The 21682-nt window shown below is 40.7% G+C and overlaps 1 protein-coding gene across 3 annotated transcripts in view; it reads left to right on the forward strand.

Moving 5' to 3' along the window:
- Nucleotides 1-21682, forward strand: part of NIPAL2 (NIPA like domain containing 2) — a 91194-nt gene that overhangs the window by 67145 nt on the left and 2367 nt on the right. For 2 of the 3 annotated variants that reach the window (XM_027561463.1, XM_027561465.1), the window contains exons 6-10: nt 4433-4529; nt 11305-11440; nt 13365-13453; nt 20223-20286; nt 21414-21508. In XM_027561463.1, the coding sequence (XP_027417264.1) occupies nt 4433-4529; nt 11305-11440; nt 13365-13453; nt 20223-20286; nt 21414-21508 (481 nt within the window). The remainder of the gene's footprint in view (nt 1-4432; nt 4530-11304; nt 11441-13364; nt 13454-20222; nt 20287-21413; nt 21509-21682) is intronic. The other variant, XM_027561464.1, reaches the window with a different exon arrangement.

A 21682-nucleotide genomic window follows, 5' to 3' on the forward strand; every position in this document is an offset into this window, starting at 1 on the left:
TTAAACACTCCTAATTGCCCAGGAACTTTATTAATTGGAGCTATAAGTTAACTCTTTGACAGAGAGAGCGAGATAGTGGTGGGGGACAGCCCCCAGTAAAGTCAGAGGTGAGAGCACAAAGCAATAAAGTAGGCAGACTCTGGTTTTGGGGGGAAGATGCTCAAGAATATCCAGGGGGACTCCCAAGGCTCGATCCCACCTTTGCGTATGCCGAGCCTTCTTCCTCATGACCTTTGTCACGAGTGGAATGCCTCACCGGCTCCTGGCACCCAACTCTCATCATTTTTAAGAAAGAAAAAAAAAAAACTAGTGCTGATATTTTTACGTGTCCAATGTAAACATTCATATTTATAATTTCAGTCCAGAGATACTGTCTCTTTGGGGGAAAGAAAAGAGCTTTGCTTCAGGTATCTTGTTGTGGTTGATCAGTCGCTAAGTCATATCTGACTCTTCGTGACCTCATGGACTGCAGCACACCAGGTTTCCCTGTCCTTCACTATCTCCCTGAGTTTGCTCAAATTGTGTCAATGATGCCATCCAACCATCTCATTCTCTGTCACCCCCTTCTCCTCCTGCTCTCAATCTTTCCCAGCCTCACTGTCTTTTCACTGAGTCAGCTCTTCGCATCAGGTGGCCAAACTATTGGAGCTTCAACATCAATCCTTCCAATGAATATTCAGGATTGATTTCCTTTAGGATTGACTGGTTTGATCTCCTTGTTGTCCAAGGGACTCCCAAGAGTCTTCTCCAGCACCACAGTTCAAAAGCATCAATTCTTCAGTGCTCAGCCTTCTTTATGACCTGACTCTCATACTTGTACATGACTACTGGAAAAACCATAGCTTTGACTGTAAGCACCTTTGTCAGCAAAGTGATGTCTCTGCTTTTTAATATACTGCCTAGTTTTATCATAGCTTTCCTTCCAAGGAACGGTCACCATTCGCAGTGATTTTGGAGCCTGAGAAAATAAAAGTCTGTCACTGTTTCCACTTTTTCCCCATCTATTTGCCATGAAATGATGGGACAGGATGCCATGATCTTAGCTTTTTGAATGTTGAGTTTTAAGCCAGTTTTTTCACTCTCCTCTTTCAACTTCCTCAAGAGGCTATGTAGCTCCTCTTCAAGTTTTTCCCATTAGAGTGGTATCATCTGCATATCTGAGGTTGTTGATATTTCTCCTGGCAGTCTTGATTCCAGCTTGTGATTCACCCAGCCTGGCATTTCATATGATGTACTCTGCATATAAGTTAAATAAGCAGGATGACAATATCCAGCCTTGATGGACTTCTTTCCCAATTTTGAACCAGTCCATTGTTCCATGTCTGGTTCTGTTACTTCTTGATGTATATACAGGTTTCTAAGAAGACAGGTAAGGTGGTCTGGTAGTCCCATCTCTTTAAAAAATTTTCCATAGTTTGTTGTGATCCACACAGTCAAAGGCTTTAGCATAGTCAGTGAAGGAAGATGTTTTTCTAGAATTCCCTTGCTTTCTTTATGACCCAATGGATGATGGCAACTTAATTTCTGGTTCCTCTGCCTTTTCTAAATCCAGCTTGTACATCTGGAAGTTCTTGATTCACTTATTGCTGAAACTTAGCTTGAAGGATTTTGACCATTACCTTTCTAGCATGCGGAATGAGTGCAATTGTATGGTAGTTTGAACATTCTTTGGCATTGGCCTTCTTTGGGATTAGAATGAAAACTGACCTTTTCCAGTCTTGTGGCCACTGCTGTGTTTTCCAAAGTTCCTGATGCATCGAGTGCAGCACTTTAACAGCATCATCTTTAAGGAATAGTTCAGCTGGAATTCTATCACCTCCACTAGCTTTGTTCATAGTAATGCTTCCTAAGGCCCACTTGACTTCACACTCCAGGATGTCTGGCTCTAGGTGAGTGACCACACCATCATGCCTGGGTAATTCAGATCTTTTTTGTATAGTTCTGTGTATTCTTGCCCCCTCTTCTTAATCTCCTCTTCTTCTGTTAGGTCTTTGCCATTTCTGTCTTTATTGTGCCATCCTTGCATTGCTCCCTTGGTATCTCTAATTTTCTTGAAGAGATCTCTAGTCCTTCCCATTCTATTGTTTTCCTCTATTTCTTTGTATTGTTCACTTAAGAAGTCTTTCTTCTCTCTCCTTGCTACTCTCTGGAACTCTGCATTCACTTGGGTATATCTTTCCATCTCTTCTTTGCCTTTCACTTCTCTTCTTTTCTCAGGTGTCTGTAAGGTTTTCTCAGACAACTTTTGGATTATCTTAAGGACCTCAAAAAAGAAAAAAAAAACTAAAAAATAAAATTGAGGGTTCAAAATTATACTCGTTTTCTTAAAGGAAGGAAAATTTTAGACATTCAGTCAATCAATACTTATTGAATACTCAGTTTATTAGACATTTGGTCTGTTTTTTGGCAAACTGTTGATAATAAATTTGATGTGTAATTGACTCATTAATTCCAAAAATACTTATTGAGTGACCAACTGAGTGCCAGGCACTGGAGGCAGAAAAGGTTCCTGTTCTTACAGAGCTGATGTGCTGGTGGAGACAGACAAGAAACAAACACATGGACAGGTCATGGTTAAGACACTCTACAGTTGCCACCTGAAGTCGAGGTTGTGAAAGGATGACTAGGTGACTCTGTTAGAACAGAATGATCTAGGAAGACCTCTCCAAGGGTCTGAGTGACTAGGAATCATTGTGCAAATAAAAGCTCAGGGAAAGCGCATTCCAGGCAGGGCAAACTGTCAGTGCAAAGGCCCAAAGGCAGGAGCAGCCTGAGAACCACAAAGAACCGAAGTGGGGCGGTGGGGAAGCCGTTGTAGCTACTGCAGGTGGACCATCCATGAGCCAGCCATACCCGATGATGAGGTCCCAGGAGTCTTAAGCAAAGGAATGACTAGGTCTAATTTATATTTTTACTACATGTATCATCCTGGATGAATCTTATAATACACAGTGGGAAAAAAAAAGCAAATGAGCAAAGGCAAGTATATGACTCCACTTGTATAAAGAACAAATGTGTAAAAATAAATGGTATCATTTGGGAATGCATAGAAACATAATTAAAGAAAATGAATGGTAAACACAAAATTCAATACAGTGGTTCCTGGGGAGGCCACAGAAGGGGAGAGCAGCTGTGAAGGGAAGACTTCACGGAGATTGATGGGTTCTCGTCTCAGGTTGGGTAGAGGGCGCAGTGGTACTTGTCATAGTACTGTAAATACCTAATATGTATATCAGACAAGTAATGAGTCTCTATGAATGAAATAGTTCATTATCCAAATTGCATTTTTAAATGACTCCTCTAGTTGCTCAATGGCTGGATGATTAAGAGACAGGAGTCAAGTCAAAGACAAAGTAGAAGCTGTTGCAACAGTCAGAGAGGGTGGGGGGAGGGAGGGAAAGAGAGGACTTTTCAGCTTGTGCAACAGGGCACCTCCTAAGGGGGTAGGGGCCCAGTAGGAACAGGCAGAGAAGCTAGGCGATCATGAATTAAGTGTTGCCCAAACCAGTGAAGAAAATGTGTATTGAGTCCTGGTTTCCATCCTATCAGCTACCTTGGGCATAAGTAAAGTGTTACACATATTATTATTATGGTATATAATACCATAATATGGTTACAGATCTTAATAATATGGTATATTATTTTTATAACAAGAGTCAAACTGTGTTTCCAGGGGCTTCCCTGGTGGTCCAGTGGCTGAGAGTCTGCGCTTAGTGCAGGGGGCAGAGTTCAATCCCTGGTCAGGGCTCTAGACCCCACTTGATACAATGAAAGATCCAGCATGCTGCAACTAAGACCCCACACAGCCAAATAAATAAATTAAATATATTTAAAAGGAAAAAAAAAATTGTTTCCAAAACCACACACAAAAAAATAGTCTTCTAAATGTTGTACCATTGATTCTTTATTTTTGTTATCACTGGAATGAGCCATAACAATTCAACCTTGTTGATGGAGAGGGGAAAAAAAAAAGAGTTAAGTGTTGGGATTTCTCTGGCAGTCCAGTGGTTAAGATTCCGCACTTCTACTGCACGGTATATGGGTTCCATCCCTGGTCAGGGAACTAAGATCCTACAAGCCCCATGGTACAGCCCCTCCCCCTCAAAGAGTGTTAAGTGTTGCCCATATTCATATGATATGGCTGTTGAACATGCCCGTGGGAATGTCTGGTCGATGCCTGGGTAAATGAGACTGGAGTTGCAGGGAGAACTGGAGATCTAGAGCTGGGTGTCATTGCCCTGTAGGTGGTGGTAGAACTCTTGAGTTTGGATGGCTGAGGCTCCTTATGTTGTTCTCATGTATTTAGAATTGTCCTTGGGAACTCTAGTCACCCTCAACCCTCGTATGATACTCATTGCAAAATCAAAAAGTGGCATTCTGAAGACTTTGTGTAGAATAATTTAAACTTTACTCTTCCTATTTCCCTTTCTAGATTTTAGAAATATTAGTTTTCTGCATCCTCCTGTATTTCCATAAAAGAAAAGGAATGAAACATATTGTGATACTGCTAACCCTGGTGGCACTCCTAGGTAAGGATATGTCTTATTTTCTAATTCTCTAATCTAGCCATGCTAAGTTATAAAGGAGTTTAGAGGGGAAATATTTGAGCGTTCTGTTTTTTCTCATTGTTTCTACTTTTGAATTCTGATCTGTAGAAAGAAACTCCCAGTTATGCCAATTATACTTTGCATGTCCATTGCTACAATGGATATGTGTTTATTTTTTTAGTATATTAAAGGAGTTCTTGCCTGGAGAATCCCAGGGACGGGCAGCCTGGTGGGCTACCGTCTATGCGGTCGCACGGAGTCGGGCACGACCGAAGCGACTTAGCAGCAGCAAAGGAATTTTACTTCTTGATAATTCTCTTTACTCTCTGACAATTTGAGGGTTTTTTTTTTTTTTTTTTTTGGCAGTAAATAATTAAAGAAACAACTGAATCAACCCAATTGAAACTTTTATATCAGAAATGAACTATCAAAGCCTATCCTGTTTACATTTTTTAAGAAAAATTTAAAACATGGCTAATATGAAACACAAATGTGAGCAGTATGATTTTTTTTGTTCTTATTTATTTATTTTTGGCTGCATCAGGTCTTAGTTGAGGCATGCGGGACTTTTCATTGTGGTATGCAGGCTCAGAACATGTGGGTTGTCTTGCTGATGCCTGCAAGCTCAGCAGTTGAGGCCCATGGGCTTAGTTGCCCCACGGTGTGTGGGATCTTATTCCCTAACCAGGGAATCAAACCCATGTCCCCTGCATCGGAAGGCAGATTCTTAACCACTGGACCACCAGGCAAGTCAGTGATTTTCTTAAATACAACATTTCTCTCACTCATTTACCTACCCATTTCCTTTTTTCCAGATATATCTTATAAGATTTGAAAACTGATGCCTACGTAAGCCCTCTCTATATTTTAAAACCTATTTTCCTTCCCCACTCCTCCATCTCTGTCTGTCTGTCTGTCTCTCTGTCTCTGTCTCTCTCTCTGTCTCTCTGTCTCTCTCTCTCTCTCTCTATATATATATATATATAATATCTCAACACTAGGAAATCTCACTAATAATTTGGGAAATTCCCTTTTTAAAGATTTTTATTTATAATCCTCCCTTTTCCTCTTCTTTGCCAATAAGATGACCCATCCATCCTGTGTTGTTTGCCCTGACTTTGAATTGGAAGATTTGCATTTGTGGTAGTTACTATATAGAAACAAATTTACTCTAGAACACATTCAAGTATGCAGTTGATCAAAAGAACAGAAAAGAAACTTTGTTTTCTTCCAAATTACCAGACAGGGAGAACAAAAGCAAACTGAGAAGATGTACACTACCCAGAAAATATTGAAAATAAAGGGAATTTTAAATCTTCTTGAAAAAACAAAGTAAGATAACAGAATTAAGACCATATATATCAGCTTTGATCATAAAGATAAATGGGCTAAGTTTACCAAGTGAAAAAGAAAGAGTTCCAAATTGGATTTCAGAAAAATTCCACTATTGATTTTGAAAACGATTCTCAAATTGGATTCAGCCTGTTTGCTCTGGTTCAGCTCCATAAGGATTACTGAAATAGCATCCTGATTGGCCCTTGCTGGTTGTGAAATATTTTGACTTCATATATAATTTCATCTAAAGCAAGGTAACTCAGATTGAAAGTAAAAGAAAGCAGAAGGTTGTGAGATTACCATATAAGTTAAAATCAAGGCAGAAGCGTTAAGTGCAGTGGAGGATCCTGGAGGCACCCTCATGGTGCAAGCGTACTCAGTCACGTCTGGCTGTGCGACTCTGTGGACTGTAGCCCACCAGGCTCCTCTGTCCATGGGATTCTCCAGGCAAGAACACTGGAGTAGGTTGCCATGTCCTCCTCTGTGGGGATCTTCCCGACCCAGGGATCAAATCCACGTCTCCTAAATTGCAGGATTCTCTACCCTCTGAGCTGCCTGGGAAGCCCAATCAGGGTAGAACTGGAACTTAGAAGGGGAGGCCTTAGGGGACTGAGGCCTTCAGTAGACTGGGCAGCAGCTATTTCAGAAAGTACATTAACAGAAATATAAGTAGAATATTACTCTTAGCTCATGGAAATAAGTAGACAGAAAAATATGTAAAATTAGAGAAACTGAATGCTTAATTTTGATCTGGCAGTTCTATTGTTGAACTCCAAATCCAGAAAGCAGAGAATATACCTTCTTTCAAGTGCCTGTGTAACATTTACAAAAGCTGATCTTATAATTGGCCACAAAGACATTTTTGATAAATTCCAGGAAGTTGAAATAGTACAGACCACATTTTCAGATCACAGTGAAAGAAAAGCCGAAAATAATAACAAAAATAGAAACCAGTAAAGCAATACCGCCTGGGAATGTTAAACACTACACTTAAACTGCAGCTGGGCTGAAACAGAAACCTCAATTTCATTACAACATTTATTTCTTAAATTATTGTGAAAACAATATTAAACCTATAGTTTATGACTAATGCTGTATTCAGAAGGAGATTCATTGCTTTAAATGTAAGTCAGTTAAGCACTCAACTCAAGAAATCAGGGGAGGGCTTCCCTGGTGGCCCAGTGGTTTGGCATTCTCCTTGCAAAGCAGGGGGTGCTGGTTCAATCCCTGGTCAGGGAAGATCCCACATGTTGTGAGGCAACTAAACCCGTGAACCACAACTATTAAGCCCATTGGCACCCCACTCCAGTACTACTTGCCTGGAGAATCCCATGGATGGAGGAGCCTGGAAGGCTGCAGTCCATGGGGTCACTAAGAGTCAGACACGACTGAATGACTTCACTTTGACTTTTCACTTTCATGCATTGGAGAAGGAAATGGCAACCCACTCCAGTGTTCTTGCCTGGAGAATCCCAGGGACGGGGGAGCCTGGTGGGCTGCCGTCTATGGGGTCGCACAGAGTCGGACACGACTGAAGCGATTTAGCAGCAGCAGCAGCAGCAAAGCCATCAAGTCACAACTGCTGAGCCCACGTGCACAACTTCTGAAGCCCACGTGCCTGGAGCCCAGGCGCTACAACAAGAGAAGCCACTGCAATATGACGCAACTACAAAATAGCCTCTACTGGCCACAGCTGGAGAAAGCCTGAGAAGAGCAACAGAGAGCCAGCGCAGCCAATAATTAAATAAATAAGTTAGTAAGAAGTCAGGGAGAAAGCCCCAAAATAAAGCTGAGGCCAGCAGAAAAGATCAATTAATAAAAGTAAAGGCAAACATTAACAAAATAGAAAACAGGAAAGCAATGGACAGGTAAATAAGCCCAAGAATCAGTTCTGGTGAAAAACTAGGAATAAACTGAGAAGGCTGACTTTCAAACATGGCTCAGTATAATGTTGGGCCAAAAATGGAACTGTTATAATGATGAAAGTAATACACATCTGTTGTTGAGAATTAAGAAAACAGAGAAAGATACCAAGAAAATATAAAATGTTTTCATGTAAAACATAAAAATCCATGTAGTTGAGCACTGCAGCATGACATGATGGAAGTGTGTCTGTTCCCCTGTAGAAGATAGTTTGCCAATAGATTTCAGAAAAACAGTAATTGTTGCCCTTTAAGTGTTTTCCTACAGATACTGGAAGAATGATATACAAAGATTTGTATTCAAGGATATTCATCACAGCTTCATTTTTAATACCAAAAAAAATGGATACAATCTAAATATTCAAGCACATGGAATTACCAAAATATAGTATACATTTGTACAAATCGTGTGTTAGAAGAATACTTACTGGCGTAGAAAATACTTAATGGCAATGGAAAACAGGTTCCTAAGTAATATATATTGTATGGTTCACATGTTATGATATATCTGTGCTTAGCAATAGAAAAATAATTACAAGTCTCAAATGTTAAGAATGATTTGAGGATGACTGCTGAGATGGCAGGTGATTTTTATTTTTCTTTCTAGACTTCTCTGTATTTTCCATTTCTTTTTGAATGAGCATGTATACCTTTATAGTTTGAAAAAATGAGTTTAAAGTTTATTCATAATCCTAGTGCCTAGAGATAATCATTGATAGTATCTTGATGTCGTTTCTTCGGGGTTTTTTTCTATGCAGATGTAAGTACTTCCTATTTTTATATCTACAGCATTAGAATGATACTGCACTACAATTCGGTATTCCCACCCATCCTCATTAACCATGCTCCCCAGCCACCCCCCTCTCTCATTTAGAACTCAACACCAGCCTAGAAATAACTTGGAGAGTTACAATAAACAGTGATTAATCAGGGGGTGATGGTGCATGCTTTGAAAATATAATGATTAACTCTAGCAACTGATAGTTGGTTTTGCTAAAGAATTCTAGTTTTGTTTTTGTTTTGTATTTAAGTATAATTTAACATCAGATGGTGATTGAATTAGGTGGCCTTTACAATTCTAAGGTTCTGAGAGGAAGGAACAGTGTGTTCAACTCTTTCGCAGTTAATGATCTATTTGGGAAACCTGGCTCTTCGGACCACAAACCCCTCACCACATCACGCTCTAGTTTCAAGCCAAGTGTTTAAGAGGAAATCTAAGTCCCTCAAGAGCTAACCTTATAAACTGAAACCGTCAAGTGGCATACATGTCTATAGATATTGTAAATTTCTGGATTAGCTAAAGTATGACTATTTTCATAATCTATAGAAAATATGTAAAATGATTCAGTTGAAAATGTTTAAGGTGAAGAGGGGCCCAGCTGTAAGGGCCTGTTTGTTTAGGTAGAGGGTTTATTTTTAGAATTTATCACCTGGTCTCTTATGTTAATTATGACTTTTAACAGAGAGAAAATGCCTGATTTGGAAGTATGCCCTGGTACCCTTCAAGTCAAAGTATAGTTTTAGTTTTTTTAAAATTAGGCTTTTTCTAGTTGGCCACCACCTGTTATTTTAAACACTGTACACACAGACACTCACACTCACACACACACACACACACACACATACTTTTCAAGAGCTAAAAGGAACAAAGCTCAGATATATTATGACCAAGTAAATCAAAGGTAGTATTTCTTCTTCACATTGCCTTTGACTTACAGATATTTGATATCAGATAAAAATTATTTTCAACTTTCTGTGGGTTTCAGCTAAATTGTAGAATTATATGCAACAGTAATTTCAAGGGACCTAAGACAAAAGCTTGGAGAAATATCAATAACCTCAGATATGCAGATGACACCACCCTTATGGCAGAAAGTGAAGAGGAACTCAAAAGCCTCTTGATGAAGGTGAAAGAGGAGAGTGAAAAAGTTGGCTTAAAGCTCAACATTCAGAAAACTAAGATCATGGCATCTGGTCCCATCACTTCATGGCAAATAGATGGGGAAACAGTGGAAACAGTGTCAGATGTTATTTTTTTGGGCTCCAAAATCACTGTAGACGGTGACTGCAGCCATGAAATTAAAAGATGCTTACTCCTTGGAAGGAAAGTTATGACCAACCTAGATAGCATATTCAAAAGCAGAGACATTACTTTGCCAACAAAAGTCCATCTAGTCAAGGCTATGATTTTTCCAGTGGTCATGTATGGATGTGAGAGTTGTACTGTGAAGAAAGCTGAGCGCCGAAGAATTGATGCTTTTGAACTGTGGTGTTGGAGAAGACTCTTGAGAGTCCCTTGGACTGCAAGGAGATCCAACCAGTCCATTCTGAAGGAGATCAGCCCTGGGATTTCTTTGGAGGGAATGATGCTGAAGCTGAAACTCCAGTACTTTGGCCACCTCATGCAAAGAGTTGACTGATTGGAAAAGACTCTGATGTTGGGAGGGATTGGGGGCAGGAGGCGAAGGGGACGACAGAGGATGAGATGGCTGGATGGCATCACCGAATCAATGGACATGAGTTTGAGTGAACTCCGGGAGTTGGCGATGGACAGGGAGGCCTGGCGTGCTGCGATTCATGGGGTCACAAAAGAGTCGGACACGACTGAGCGACTGAACTGAACTGAACTGAAGACAAAAAGAGAACACTGTCTTCTTCCTGCAGAAAAACTGTGTTTCCAGAAAATGCTTCCTTGCTATCATATTGACAGAACCTTAGCAAGTCACTTTTTCTTTATTGATATTTGGAACCTATGGTCTCATAGAGATAGGTTTCTCTTCAACATAGAAAATAAATAGACACTGCTTATGTAAATCTTAGACTTCTGGTTGACGCTGAGAAATGAATACTCAGCTCTGTGCTGTACTGTGTGTCTGTCTATCAAAAAATATTTTTAGTGAAACTTCTAAGCCTTTACTAGCAAAAGGGCTCAACAAGCATTGTTGTACAGTGAATACAATACAACATTGTAAAGCAATTATCTTCCAGTTAAAAAATAAAGAGAAAGTTTAATAAAAGAGCTCACGTCTGGACTTTAGTACAGCTCTTAATAAACTCACTGAGTGAGTTGCTTTTCACTTTCCAGTCTTCTCATCTATTTGCCTTCAAGTCTTTTCAGTATAGTTTAGTGGTTATTTTCCCATTAACATCACATGGGCAGTCTGCCTTTTCTTATCTCCTCCCTTCATTGTTTTTCTCCTTTCTGTCTACTAGTAATTACAACCTCCGCAGCATCCTTTCAACAGTGAGAGCTGGAAAATAAGCATCTTGCTCCAAAGATAAGAAGCACGTTGATTTAAGCAAATGGAAAGCCCAGCAGAGCTTGAGCAACAAGGTTACTACTTGGCCTGCGTCTCATTCCTCCCTACACCTCTCACAGCAGTCTTCATTCTTAAAGCATACCAGGAGTATTTACTACTCTACCATATAAATTTAAGATACTTATTTGCAATTCTCTCTCAACTATGACTTTTATTTGTGTTTTGTGTTTTCTTTTGCAGCCTCGGTGACTGTTATTTCCGTAAAAGCCGTCTCAGGCATGATCACTTTTTCTGTGACGGATAAAATGCAACTAACTTATCCCATCTTCTATATCATGTGTATCATCATGATCGCATCTTGTGTTTTCCAAGTCAAGTAAGTTAGCTCCTGCACACTCACTGATCTTTCAACATTCCTGTGCTTCTCTGAGCAGTAATTCATATTGGCTTCAGATGATAATTAAAATTAGCTGCAACTGATTTCTAAGGGTGAGGGGTCTAAGCTTATCCTCAGCCAATGTGCCTGGCTTTATCCTTCACATCCAATAATAAGTTTTTGCAAAGCATTGCCTCCACATTTTGTGAGTTCTAAAGTGTGGCCCTAATCCAGCCAAGTGCACTTTGATACTTTCCTGATGCTCTTCTGCTTGTAATTAATATCCATCGTACACAGGTTGTCATTAGCAATAAATCAAAGGGGCAGGTCCACATCAAGGATTTCATTCTAAATATGGAAAATACATGAACCCTTCACCTTCATCTCTTAGCTCATGCTCATTAATTGCCCAGAGATGGACAAAACCAGACGTTTGGCTGGGAGGGAAATCCTTTCTCCAAAACTTTGCATCTTTAGCCAGAATTTTCTTTGCACCCATGGGATTGCAGAATGATTGTTTTATGTTTCTCTTGGGGCCTCACAGTGGCAACATGGAACATTTCTAATTTCTGCTCTTCTCTTCCCTCACCTCCATCGGCTCCAATTACTTCCCACCCATTTCACATTGTGATTTTGCCTTCAGCTGCTCGATTCTCCTGAGTCTACCCGCTAAGTTTTTTGTTTACTCTAAAGTGCTATGCAAGCGCACCAGCCGGGAAATCAGAGCCCAAACCTTGAAGAGAGTGGTTCCTGCCTTAGGTGCTGGAAATCAAGTCTAATTGTTATGGGTTGACTATGGACCCTGTTACAAGGAATGTGTTACTGGAGAAATCCAATGTCACGTCACTGTTTTGTATGTCATAAACAAACTGTTTCTTTCGTTTGTTTATAAGATCAAGTGTGTTTCTAATACTTGCGTCTTGCTATTTGCTTCATCTCCCTTCTTCTGAATTAATCAGTACTGTTATAATAGCTTTCAGAATTGAGTGATTAGCATCCTTAGCTTGAAACTCTTGCTTCATGAATTTAAAAGCCAAACACAATTGAAGGTAAAGGACATTCCTGCCTCCTTGTTTCAGTCCCCACAACTTTTACACTAGAACTGTGTGACCACAGTAGAACTGTGCAACTGTGGTTCTCAGCCCTGCCTGCCCATTACACTTATATTACCAAGGAGGTTTGTTTGTACATGTATGTATATACTTACATGCCTGTATACATGCATGTGTGTGTATTCCTGCATGCATGTATACACACACACACGCACAAAGGAGCACTTGGGTTCTACCCACAAATTTTATCTCCCAGTTGCTCTAGAATACGACCTAAGCATTAGTGCTGTTTTGAGCGTCCAGGTGATACCAGTCTGGTGCACTGCTTTGGAAAAGGTCTAGTCCCTGGCAAGGCCACAGCATGCCATTGTGGGAACCTGAACCCTTTGGCAACCAGAGTGGGAAGCCAAGCTCCCACATGTGCTCTGCAGCTGGAGGGCTGAGCATTGTTTTTGAAACCTTAAACATTGCTTTGCTTCTCCATCTTCTCTCTTGGCACGTGGCATGTCAAGGGATAGCTAGACCATTCCCCAGACATGATATTTAACAGATTCTAGGGTCTATCCTAATGAATCAGCCGCAGTGTGATACCGGTCCAGCAGCTTGAATCGCTTCCAACTCAAACTTCTGTGGCCTCCAAAGATGATTAATTGCTTTTCATTGTTACTGTTGTTGGTTTAAACAGACCGTAAAACCTGACATCTGATCTCATACATCAGATGCATGTGAGCTATGACTGCTGATTGGAAATGCCTTTTCACTGCACTTCCTTTCCCTTTGTAGTCGCAGCTAAAGAACATGCATTTCTCATTGTTAACTTATTGTTGAGCGTCTCGTAAAGACAGAGCTTCAGTATGTGTCTTCTGCTCTAGGCTCCTGAATCAAGCCACAAAACTCTACAACACAGCGACGGTGGTGCCTGTTAACCATATTTTCTTCACCATCAGTGCCATTATCGCAGGTGAGTTTGGGCTTTCTACGCTTAGGTGACTCTACCCCTACAACAAGGGTAAATGAAGTCTCACTCAGAGTAATAAGGAAATCAAAGAATCTTTGGTTAGAAGGGATAAATAGCCCAAATCCTCCTAGCCACCACCCGTGTCTGACTTTCTTCCACAGCATCCTCTAGGAGAGGTTATCCTGCTTTGCGTGAATGTTCCCCAGAGCTCTCTGCCCCCCAGAGGCAGTTCAGTCCCGGTTCTAATCACTCGAATTATTTGGAGAGCTCTAATCATTAGAAGTATTACCTTGTATTGGGGCTGAAATTAGCCTCCCTGTGAATTCAAGATGCTCATCTTAGTCCTGCTTTGTAGAGTCTTCTCTGTCAGTCCTTCTGATAATCAGAGCAGCAGAAGGGTCCTCTTGTGTCCTATCTCCGTGACTCTCCTCTCCCTGGCCCTCACCGCCTGAATCAGAGAGTGGGGTCCTAAAGGGAATCCAGTGTTGCACAGAAGGCCAGACAGATGAGAATAGGAACTACTGCCTTTGCGGTGATGGCCTCTGTTTTTCTACTATTGCACTTCTTTTCTTTCTATGGATAAGAATGTCCATAGAAATGTCTAAATATATCAGACACAACACTATTACAAAAACATAAGTCCAAAACTGGTCCAAACAAAACTACAGTAGATTCAGGTATGCCACTCCTAAGTTTGGTACTGGTATGCCCTAGTTCTTTAGCTTATTGGCTGTATTTTCTACCTGGTTGTATTGGGACTTCATTTCCCCATGCAAAACTTATGTATTTTGGAGGGATTATTTTTACCTAATGGATATGTCCTTTTTATTTCATGGCAAACAGAGTTCCTGCCAATAGGAAATTTTAAAATGTAATTAACTTTTCATTTCCCAAAATTGAACCTTACTTTTAAAGAGACAGGTTATATCTGAAGACATCTACTTTTTTTTTGCATTTTTGACAAAAGAAAGTAACAAAAGACTGTATATTTATGTGCTCTAGAATTATTGATAAAGGAAAAAAGCAAGGCCAAAAACAGTTAGAAGCATGACATACAGCATAATAGTTAAAATTACTGTGCTAAAGATCTGTAAAACATATAGTTCCCCTGAAAGAAAAGTTTTGCGAGAGTATCAACAGGGCAGAATCTGAATACTTAGCACACCTATGAGTACTTAGCACACACTCACACAATCGATGAGTCAGGGGAGCTGGAACTTTCAGGAGTGATAACAGTTCATCTGATGTTACTCAAGTATGGAATGGAGGTGAAGCTTCTTGACTTACTTCTTCTCTTTGCCTCCATCAAAAAGTATAGCTTAAAATTAAAATGAGATGCCATATTTTGTCTGCTAAATTAGTAAAGCTTTTGTTTTGTTCTTTTTATTACAATAAGCAATGCTGACATGGCTAAAGTGTTGCAGGCAGTCTTGTGGAGTCGGGTACCAGGGTACCACCTTCCTAGAATTGAGTTTCATAGTTTTTATCAAGAGCCTTAAAAATGTCTCTCCTCTTTGATCCTGCAACTCAAAAACAAAAAACAACCCAATTAAAAAATGGGCAAAGGACTTGAAACATTTCTTCAGAGATGTCCAACTGGCTGACAAGTACATGGAAAAATGCTCAACATCCCTAATCATTCAGTTCAGTTCAGTTCAGTTCAGTCACTCAGTCATGTCCTAATCATTATGGAAATTCAAATGGAATCCACAAATCACCACACATCCATTAGGATGGCTACTAGCAAAAACAAAACAAAAACATAAAATAGCAAGTGTTGGCAAGCATATGAAGAAATTGGAACCCTTGTGCACTGTTAGTGGGAATGTAATGTGGTGCAGCCACTATGAGAGACACTGCGGCAGTTCCTCAAAAAATTAAATATGGAATTACCATGTGATCCAACAAGTCTACTGCTGGGTGTATGTCCCAAAGAATTGAAAGCAGGGACTCAAACAGATATTTGTACACCTAGGTTCATAACAGCATTATTCACAGTAGCCAGATGGCAGAAGCAACCTAAGTTGATGAATGGATACAGAAAATGTGGTGTATATATATATACAGAGGAATATTTTCAGCCATAAAAAAAGAAGGGACTTTTGATACATGCTACAACACAGGTGAACCTTAAGAAGGACATTATCTAACTGAAACAAGCCAGTCATGACATGACAAATGCTGTATGATTCCACTTACATGAGGTATCCAGAGTAGTCAAACTTACAGAAATGGAAAGTTGAGTGGTGATTGCCAAGGGCTGGGGGAAGGTGGAAATGGGGATCTGTTTAATGAGTATAGAGTTTGTTTTACAAGATAAAAAAGTTCTGAAAATTGTCTGCACTCCAATGTGAATACAGTTGGCCCTCTATATCCACATTTCTGTATCTGTGGCTACCACCAATAGTAGATAGACTATATCCCCTCCCCCCCAAATTCCAGAATATTCCAGAAAGCAAAAATTTAATTTGCCAAGTGATAGCAACATTCACATGGCATTTATGTTGTATTAGGTATTATAAGTAATCTAGAGATGATTTAAAATATTTGTGGAGAACGTGTATAGTTCAGTTCACTTCATTGGGTCAGTTATGTCTGACTCTTTGCAACCCCATGAATTGCAGTACACCAAGCCTCCCTGTCCATCACCAACTGCTGGAGTTCACCCAAACCCATGTTCATTGAGTCGGTGATGCCATACAACCATCTCATCCTCTGTCATCCCCTTCTCCTCCTGCCCTCAATCTTTCCCAGCATCAGAGTCTTTTCAAATGAGTCAGCTCTTCTCATCAGGTGGCCAAAGTATTGGAGTTTCAGCTTCAAAATCAGTCCTACCAATGAACACCCAGGACTGATCTCCTTTGGGAGGGCCTGGTTGGACCTCCTTGCGGTCCAAGAACTCTCAAGAGTCTTCTCCAACACCACAGTTGAAAAGCATCAATTCTTTGCAGTGGAAGTGAGAAATAGATTTAAGGGACTAGATCTGACAGACAGAGTGCCTGATGAACTATGGATGGAGATTCATGACATTGTACAGGAGACAGGGATCAAGACCATCCCCAAGAAAAATGCAAAACAGCAAAATGGCTGTCTGAGGAGGCCTTACAAGTAGCTGTGAAAAGAAGGGAAGCAAAAAGCAAAGGAGAAAAGGAAAGATATACCCATTTGAATGCAGAATTCCAAATAGCAAGGAGCGATAAGAAAGCCTTCCTCAGTGATCAATGCAAAGAAATAGAGGAAAACAATAGAATAGGAAAGACTAGAGACCTCTTCAAGATAATTAGAGATACCAAGGGAACATTTTATGCAAAAATGGGCTCAATAAAGGACAGAAATGGTATGGACCTAACAGAAGCAGAAGATATTAAGAAGAGGTGGCAAGAATACACAGAAGAACTGTACAAAAAAGATCTTCACGACCCAGATAATCATGATGGTGTGATCACCCACCTAGAGCCAGACATCCTGGAATGTGAAGTCAAGTGGGCCTTAGGAAGCATCATTACGAACAAAGCTAGTGGAGGTGATGGAATTCCAGTTGAGCTATTTCAAATCCTAAAAGATGATGCTGTGAAAGTGCTGCACTCAATATGCCAGCAAATTTGGAAAACTCAGCAGTCTCAGCAGTGGCCACAGGACCGGAAAAGGTCAGTTTTCATTCCAATCCCAAAGAAAGGCAATGCCAGAGAATGCTCAAACTACCGCACAATTGCACTCATCTCACACGCTAGTCAAGTAATGCTCAAAATTCTCCAAGCCAGGCTTCAGCAATACATGAACCGTGAACTTCCTGATGTTCAAGCTGGTTTTAGAAAAGTCAGAGGAACCAGAGATCAAATTGCCAACATCTGCTGGATCATGGAAAAAGCAAGACAGTTCCAGAAAAACATCTATTTCTGCTTTATTGACTATGCCAAAGCCTTTGACTGTGGAAAATCCTGAAAGAGATGGGAATACCAGACCTGCCTCTTGAGAAACCTATATGCAGGTCAGGAAGCAACAGTTAGAACTGGGCTTGGAACAACAGACTAGTTCCAAATCAGGAGAGGAACACGTCAAGGCTGTATATTGTCACCCTGCTTATTTAACTTCTATGCAGAGTACATCATAAGAAATGCTGGGCTGGAAGAAGCACAAGCTGGAATCAAGATTGCCAGGAGAAATATCAATAATCTCAGATATGCAGATGATACCACCCTTATGGCAGAAAGTGAAGAAGAACTAAAGAGCCCTTGATGAAAGTGAAAGAGGAGAGTGAAAAAGTTGGCCTAAAGCTCAACATTCAAAAAACGAAGATCATGGCATCCGGTCCCATCACTTCATGGGAAATAGATGGGGAAAAAGTAGAAACAGTGGCTGACTTTATTTTTCTGGGCTCCAAAATCACTGCAGATGGTTTTTGCAGCCATGAAATTAAAAGACGCTTACTCCTTGGAAGAAAAGTTATGACCAACCTAGACAGCATATTAAAAAGCAGAGATATTACTTTGCCAACAAAGGTCTGTCTAGTCAAAGCTATGGTTTTTCCAATGATCATGTATGGGTGTGAGAGCTGGACTATAAAGAAAGCTGAGCGCTGAAGCATTGATGCTTTTGAACTGTGGTGTTGGAGAATGTGTATAAGTTATATGTAAATATTATGCCACTTTATATAAGGGACTTGGGCATCCTCAGATTTTAGTATCCACTGAGGGGTCCTACAACCAAATTCTTTGTATACTGAGTGATGACTGTATACTTAACACAACTGAACTGTATGCTTTAAAATGTTTAGGACAGTAAATTTTCTGCTATGTATGCATGCACGCTTGCATGCTCAGTCATGTCCAACTCTTTGTGACTCCATGGACTGTACCCCACCAGGCTTCTCTGTCCATTGGGATTTTCCAGGCAAGAATACTGGAGTGCGTAGCCATTTCCTTCTCCAAGGGATCTTCCTGACCCAGGGATCAAACCTGCGTCTTTTGTACCTCCTGCATTGGCAGGTGGATTCTTTACCACTGCACGACCTGGGAAGCCGCTATTATTGTGTGTATTATGTGTATTTTGCTAAAATTTTTGAAAAATTTTTACTCTTGAAGACAGAAATTCCTCTTTGAGCGACGACAACGAAAAAAGATCCTAAAATACCAGGAAGAAACCTTCCTGATACCATGCCTCAGGAAGAAACATGTGCAAAGAAGTTTATTAACATCACAAAAGCAAAAGCGTTTGAAGCAATTTAAAATGTCCTTCGAGAAATGAATATTATGGGGCACAGGCTTAGAATAACAAGAAAACATTCAAATGACTCCAAGGACGTGTGTAATCACAGGGAAAAATGTTTTAGCAACATTATTCACTCAACAAATATTCACCAGAATGCGACATGGCTTGTTCCCACAGGAAGTGAGGCGACAGACCTCAGACTGAGGAAGCCCTCGTCTTGGTCTCTGTGGCACCGGCAATACTTAAGCAGCAGCCGGCACTCACGACTCTCAGTAAATACTTGTCGACAGGATAGCAAGGCTAACACCACACACGCACACACACAATGTGATTCCAGGTAGTAGATAATTAAAAGATAACTTATTTAGGACTCCCCTGGTGATCTAGTGATTAAGAATCCACCTGCCAATGCAGAGGACATGGGTTCGATCCCTGGTCCAGGAAGATTCCACAGGGCAACGAGGCCCACGTGCCGCAGCTGCTGAGCCCAGGCACCCCAACTACTGGAGCCCACACGCTCTAGAGCCTGTGCTTGGCGACAAGAGAAGCCACTGCAATGAGAAGCCATGCACCACAACTAGAGAAAGCCCACACGCAACCATAAGTAAATACAGAAAATGTAAAACAAACATAAAAGGTAATTTATTTAGTAAAAAAAAAAGTCTGTGAAGGCTTTGGGACCATAGGCCAAAAGGGAATCACTGATACTAAGAAGGAGAGAAGGAGGGCTCTCTGGAATCAAGGACAGATGCACATTTCCCTTAACCCAGAAGGAAAGATCAGCAGAGGTTAGATGGGAGAGGGGTTGGCAGTGAGAAATGGAGCTCGGGCAGCACGTTAGCATCCTCCAGTGCACACGTGAGCCTGTGACCAGACCCGCAGACCACAGGGTGAGGCCCAGGCCAACAGCGTGGGGAGCAGCTGGCCTGAAGTGCAAGTGCTATGTGAAAGGCCCAGCGTCCACCCAGACGCTCAGGCCAGGCTTGCTGACCCCCGGCTTAAACAACTGGAGGTGGGAAATGTCACTCTTCTTGCACGTTCCAGTGGTACAAATCTTGCACTGGACAGAAAAATTCTGTTGGCGAAAGCTATGTTACTGGCGCTGCTTTTGTAATAATGATACTTGCATTATGTAAAGTCTACAAATCTGTGTTATTTGGAATCATTGAAAACTTAGTATCACATGCAAATATTTTTTAAACTAAGCTACTGAATGTGCCTTTTTAGGGCTTCCCTGGTAGCTCAGTGGTAAAAAACCCACCTGCCAATGCAGGAGATGTGGGTTTGATCCCTGGGTCACGAAAGTCCCCTGGAGAAGGAAATGGCAACCCATTCCAGTATTCTTGCCTGGGAGAATTCTATGGACAGAGGGGCCTGGTGGGCTACAGTCCATGGGGTCGCAAAGAGTAGGACATGACTTAGTGACTAAACAGCAACAACTGGATGTGCACTTTAAGGGTAACTATTTACTTCGAAAAAATAATATAGGAATTTGAAAAACAATATGTAGCTATTGTAAATATTCTTACCCTAAAGTTAATTTTATCTTCTGTCCCTATTGTAGGGATCATATTTTATCAGGAGTTTCTTGGTGCAGCTTTTCTCACTATATTTATATATCTTTTTGGGTGAGTAAATGTCTCAGAGGTAAGGCATGTGAAATCCTATTACTTTTACGTGAGATTTTTGGCATTGGACCTGAGGCATGGAAAATTGGAAAATAATATAAGAAACATCAGTTTCCCGAGCTCTTAAAAGAAGCATATTTTTCAACTTAACACCCTACCCAGAGCTCAGTGTCTTTGTGATTTAAATATCTCTGTGAGGGATCTGAAACACTGGAGATTTTCAGTTCCAGCCAAAGTCAAGGTAAATCAAAGGCCCTTGTAGCTACTCCACCTTTTTATACTCCATCAGACCTATCCCAGCCTTAGGAACCTTTAGGTTAGATCTCAGTCAGGGAACCACAGATACCTCTAGGATCACCTAGGATCCAAGGCCAAGACTGGGGCAGATCTCTGCCTTGAGACCTAATAACATCAGATTGGTGCCATCCCTCTCTTGGGTCTAGGTGCCCAGCTTTAACCCTGCCTCGGAATTTGCTGGACAATCATTGCTGGTGTTCTGGCAGATAGAGAGTAGAACCTTGACAGAATATCACCGATGTACTGATTCTTCCCTTGGCTCCCACCTGGAACTCTCTGAATGCTTAGTTGCTTCTTGATGTGGTATTCTGCATGACCATTGTTATGCAAACTTGAGCCCAGACTATTTTCAACATAGAAAGCTATCTATCTTGAAAATTCATTTTTGTGAGATTTTTGGGCGAAGCTAAACTTCTGGGGTCTGGAAACTATGACTATGCTTATGGCCAAGGACAACGAAATTTCTTAGAAAATTAAAGAATAAATTATTTTTTTGCTTGTGTTGCATGCCAGTAATGGGTCTGAGCATGCATGGATAGAAAATGAGACTTAGTGTCTACCCAAAGGGTTTAGAGCCTGAATTAACCTCCAGATGGTAAAAACCTGGGGCAGAGACTTACTGGAAGCTGCCCAGGTCTTGGTTCTGGGGACAAATATTATTGGCTGCAGCAATTAAGACAATTTCTAGGCAGCTTACCATGAGAAACAGAAAGAACAAAACCAATGGAATGTATGTCATCATGTAGAAGATGGAGTTCAGTTACTTAATACCGCGCGTTCAGTTATTTAATACAGTGACCTTGTGTTCTTTATTAACATTACTCTTACAGGTGTTTTCTGTCATTCCTTGGTGTGGTTTTGGTCACAAGAAATAGAGAAAAGGAACATCTGCCACAGCCTTACATTGATTTTGGAAATGTTCCTGGTAAGATGTATATTCCTTAATTTATAATAGAAAATTTTATCCTACAAATGAATTATTGCTGGTATGATTTCTGGAGTTGAATTAATATAAAACGTAATTCTTACCCTCAGAAAATGTACATTTAATGAGGAAAGCAGAGGTGATAGTTTAACTGTAAATGTTAATAATCATTTA

This window comes from Bos indicus x Bos taurus, chromosome 14 (genome assembly GCF_003369695.1).
Source record: "Bos indicus x Bos taurus breed Angus x Brahman F1 hybrid chromosome 14, Bos_hybrid_MaternalHap_v2.0, whole genome shotgun sequence".
NCBI classification, from domain to species: Eukaryota; Metazoa; Chordata; class Mammalia; order Artiodactyla; family Bovidae; genus Bos; species Bos indicus x Bos taurus.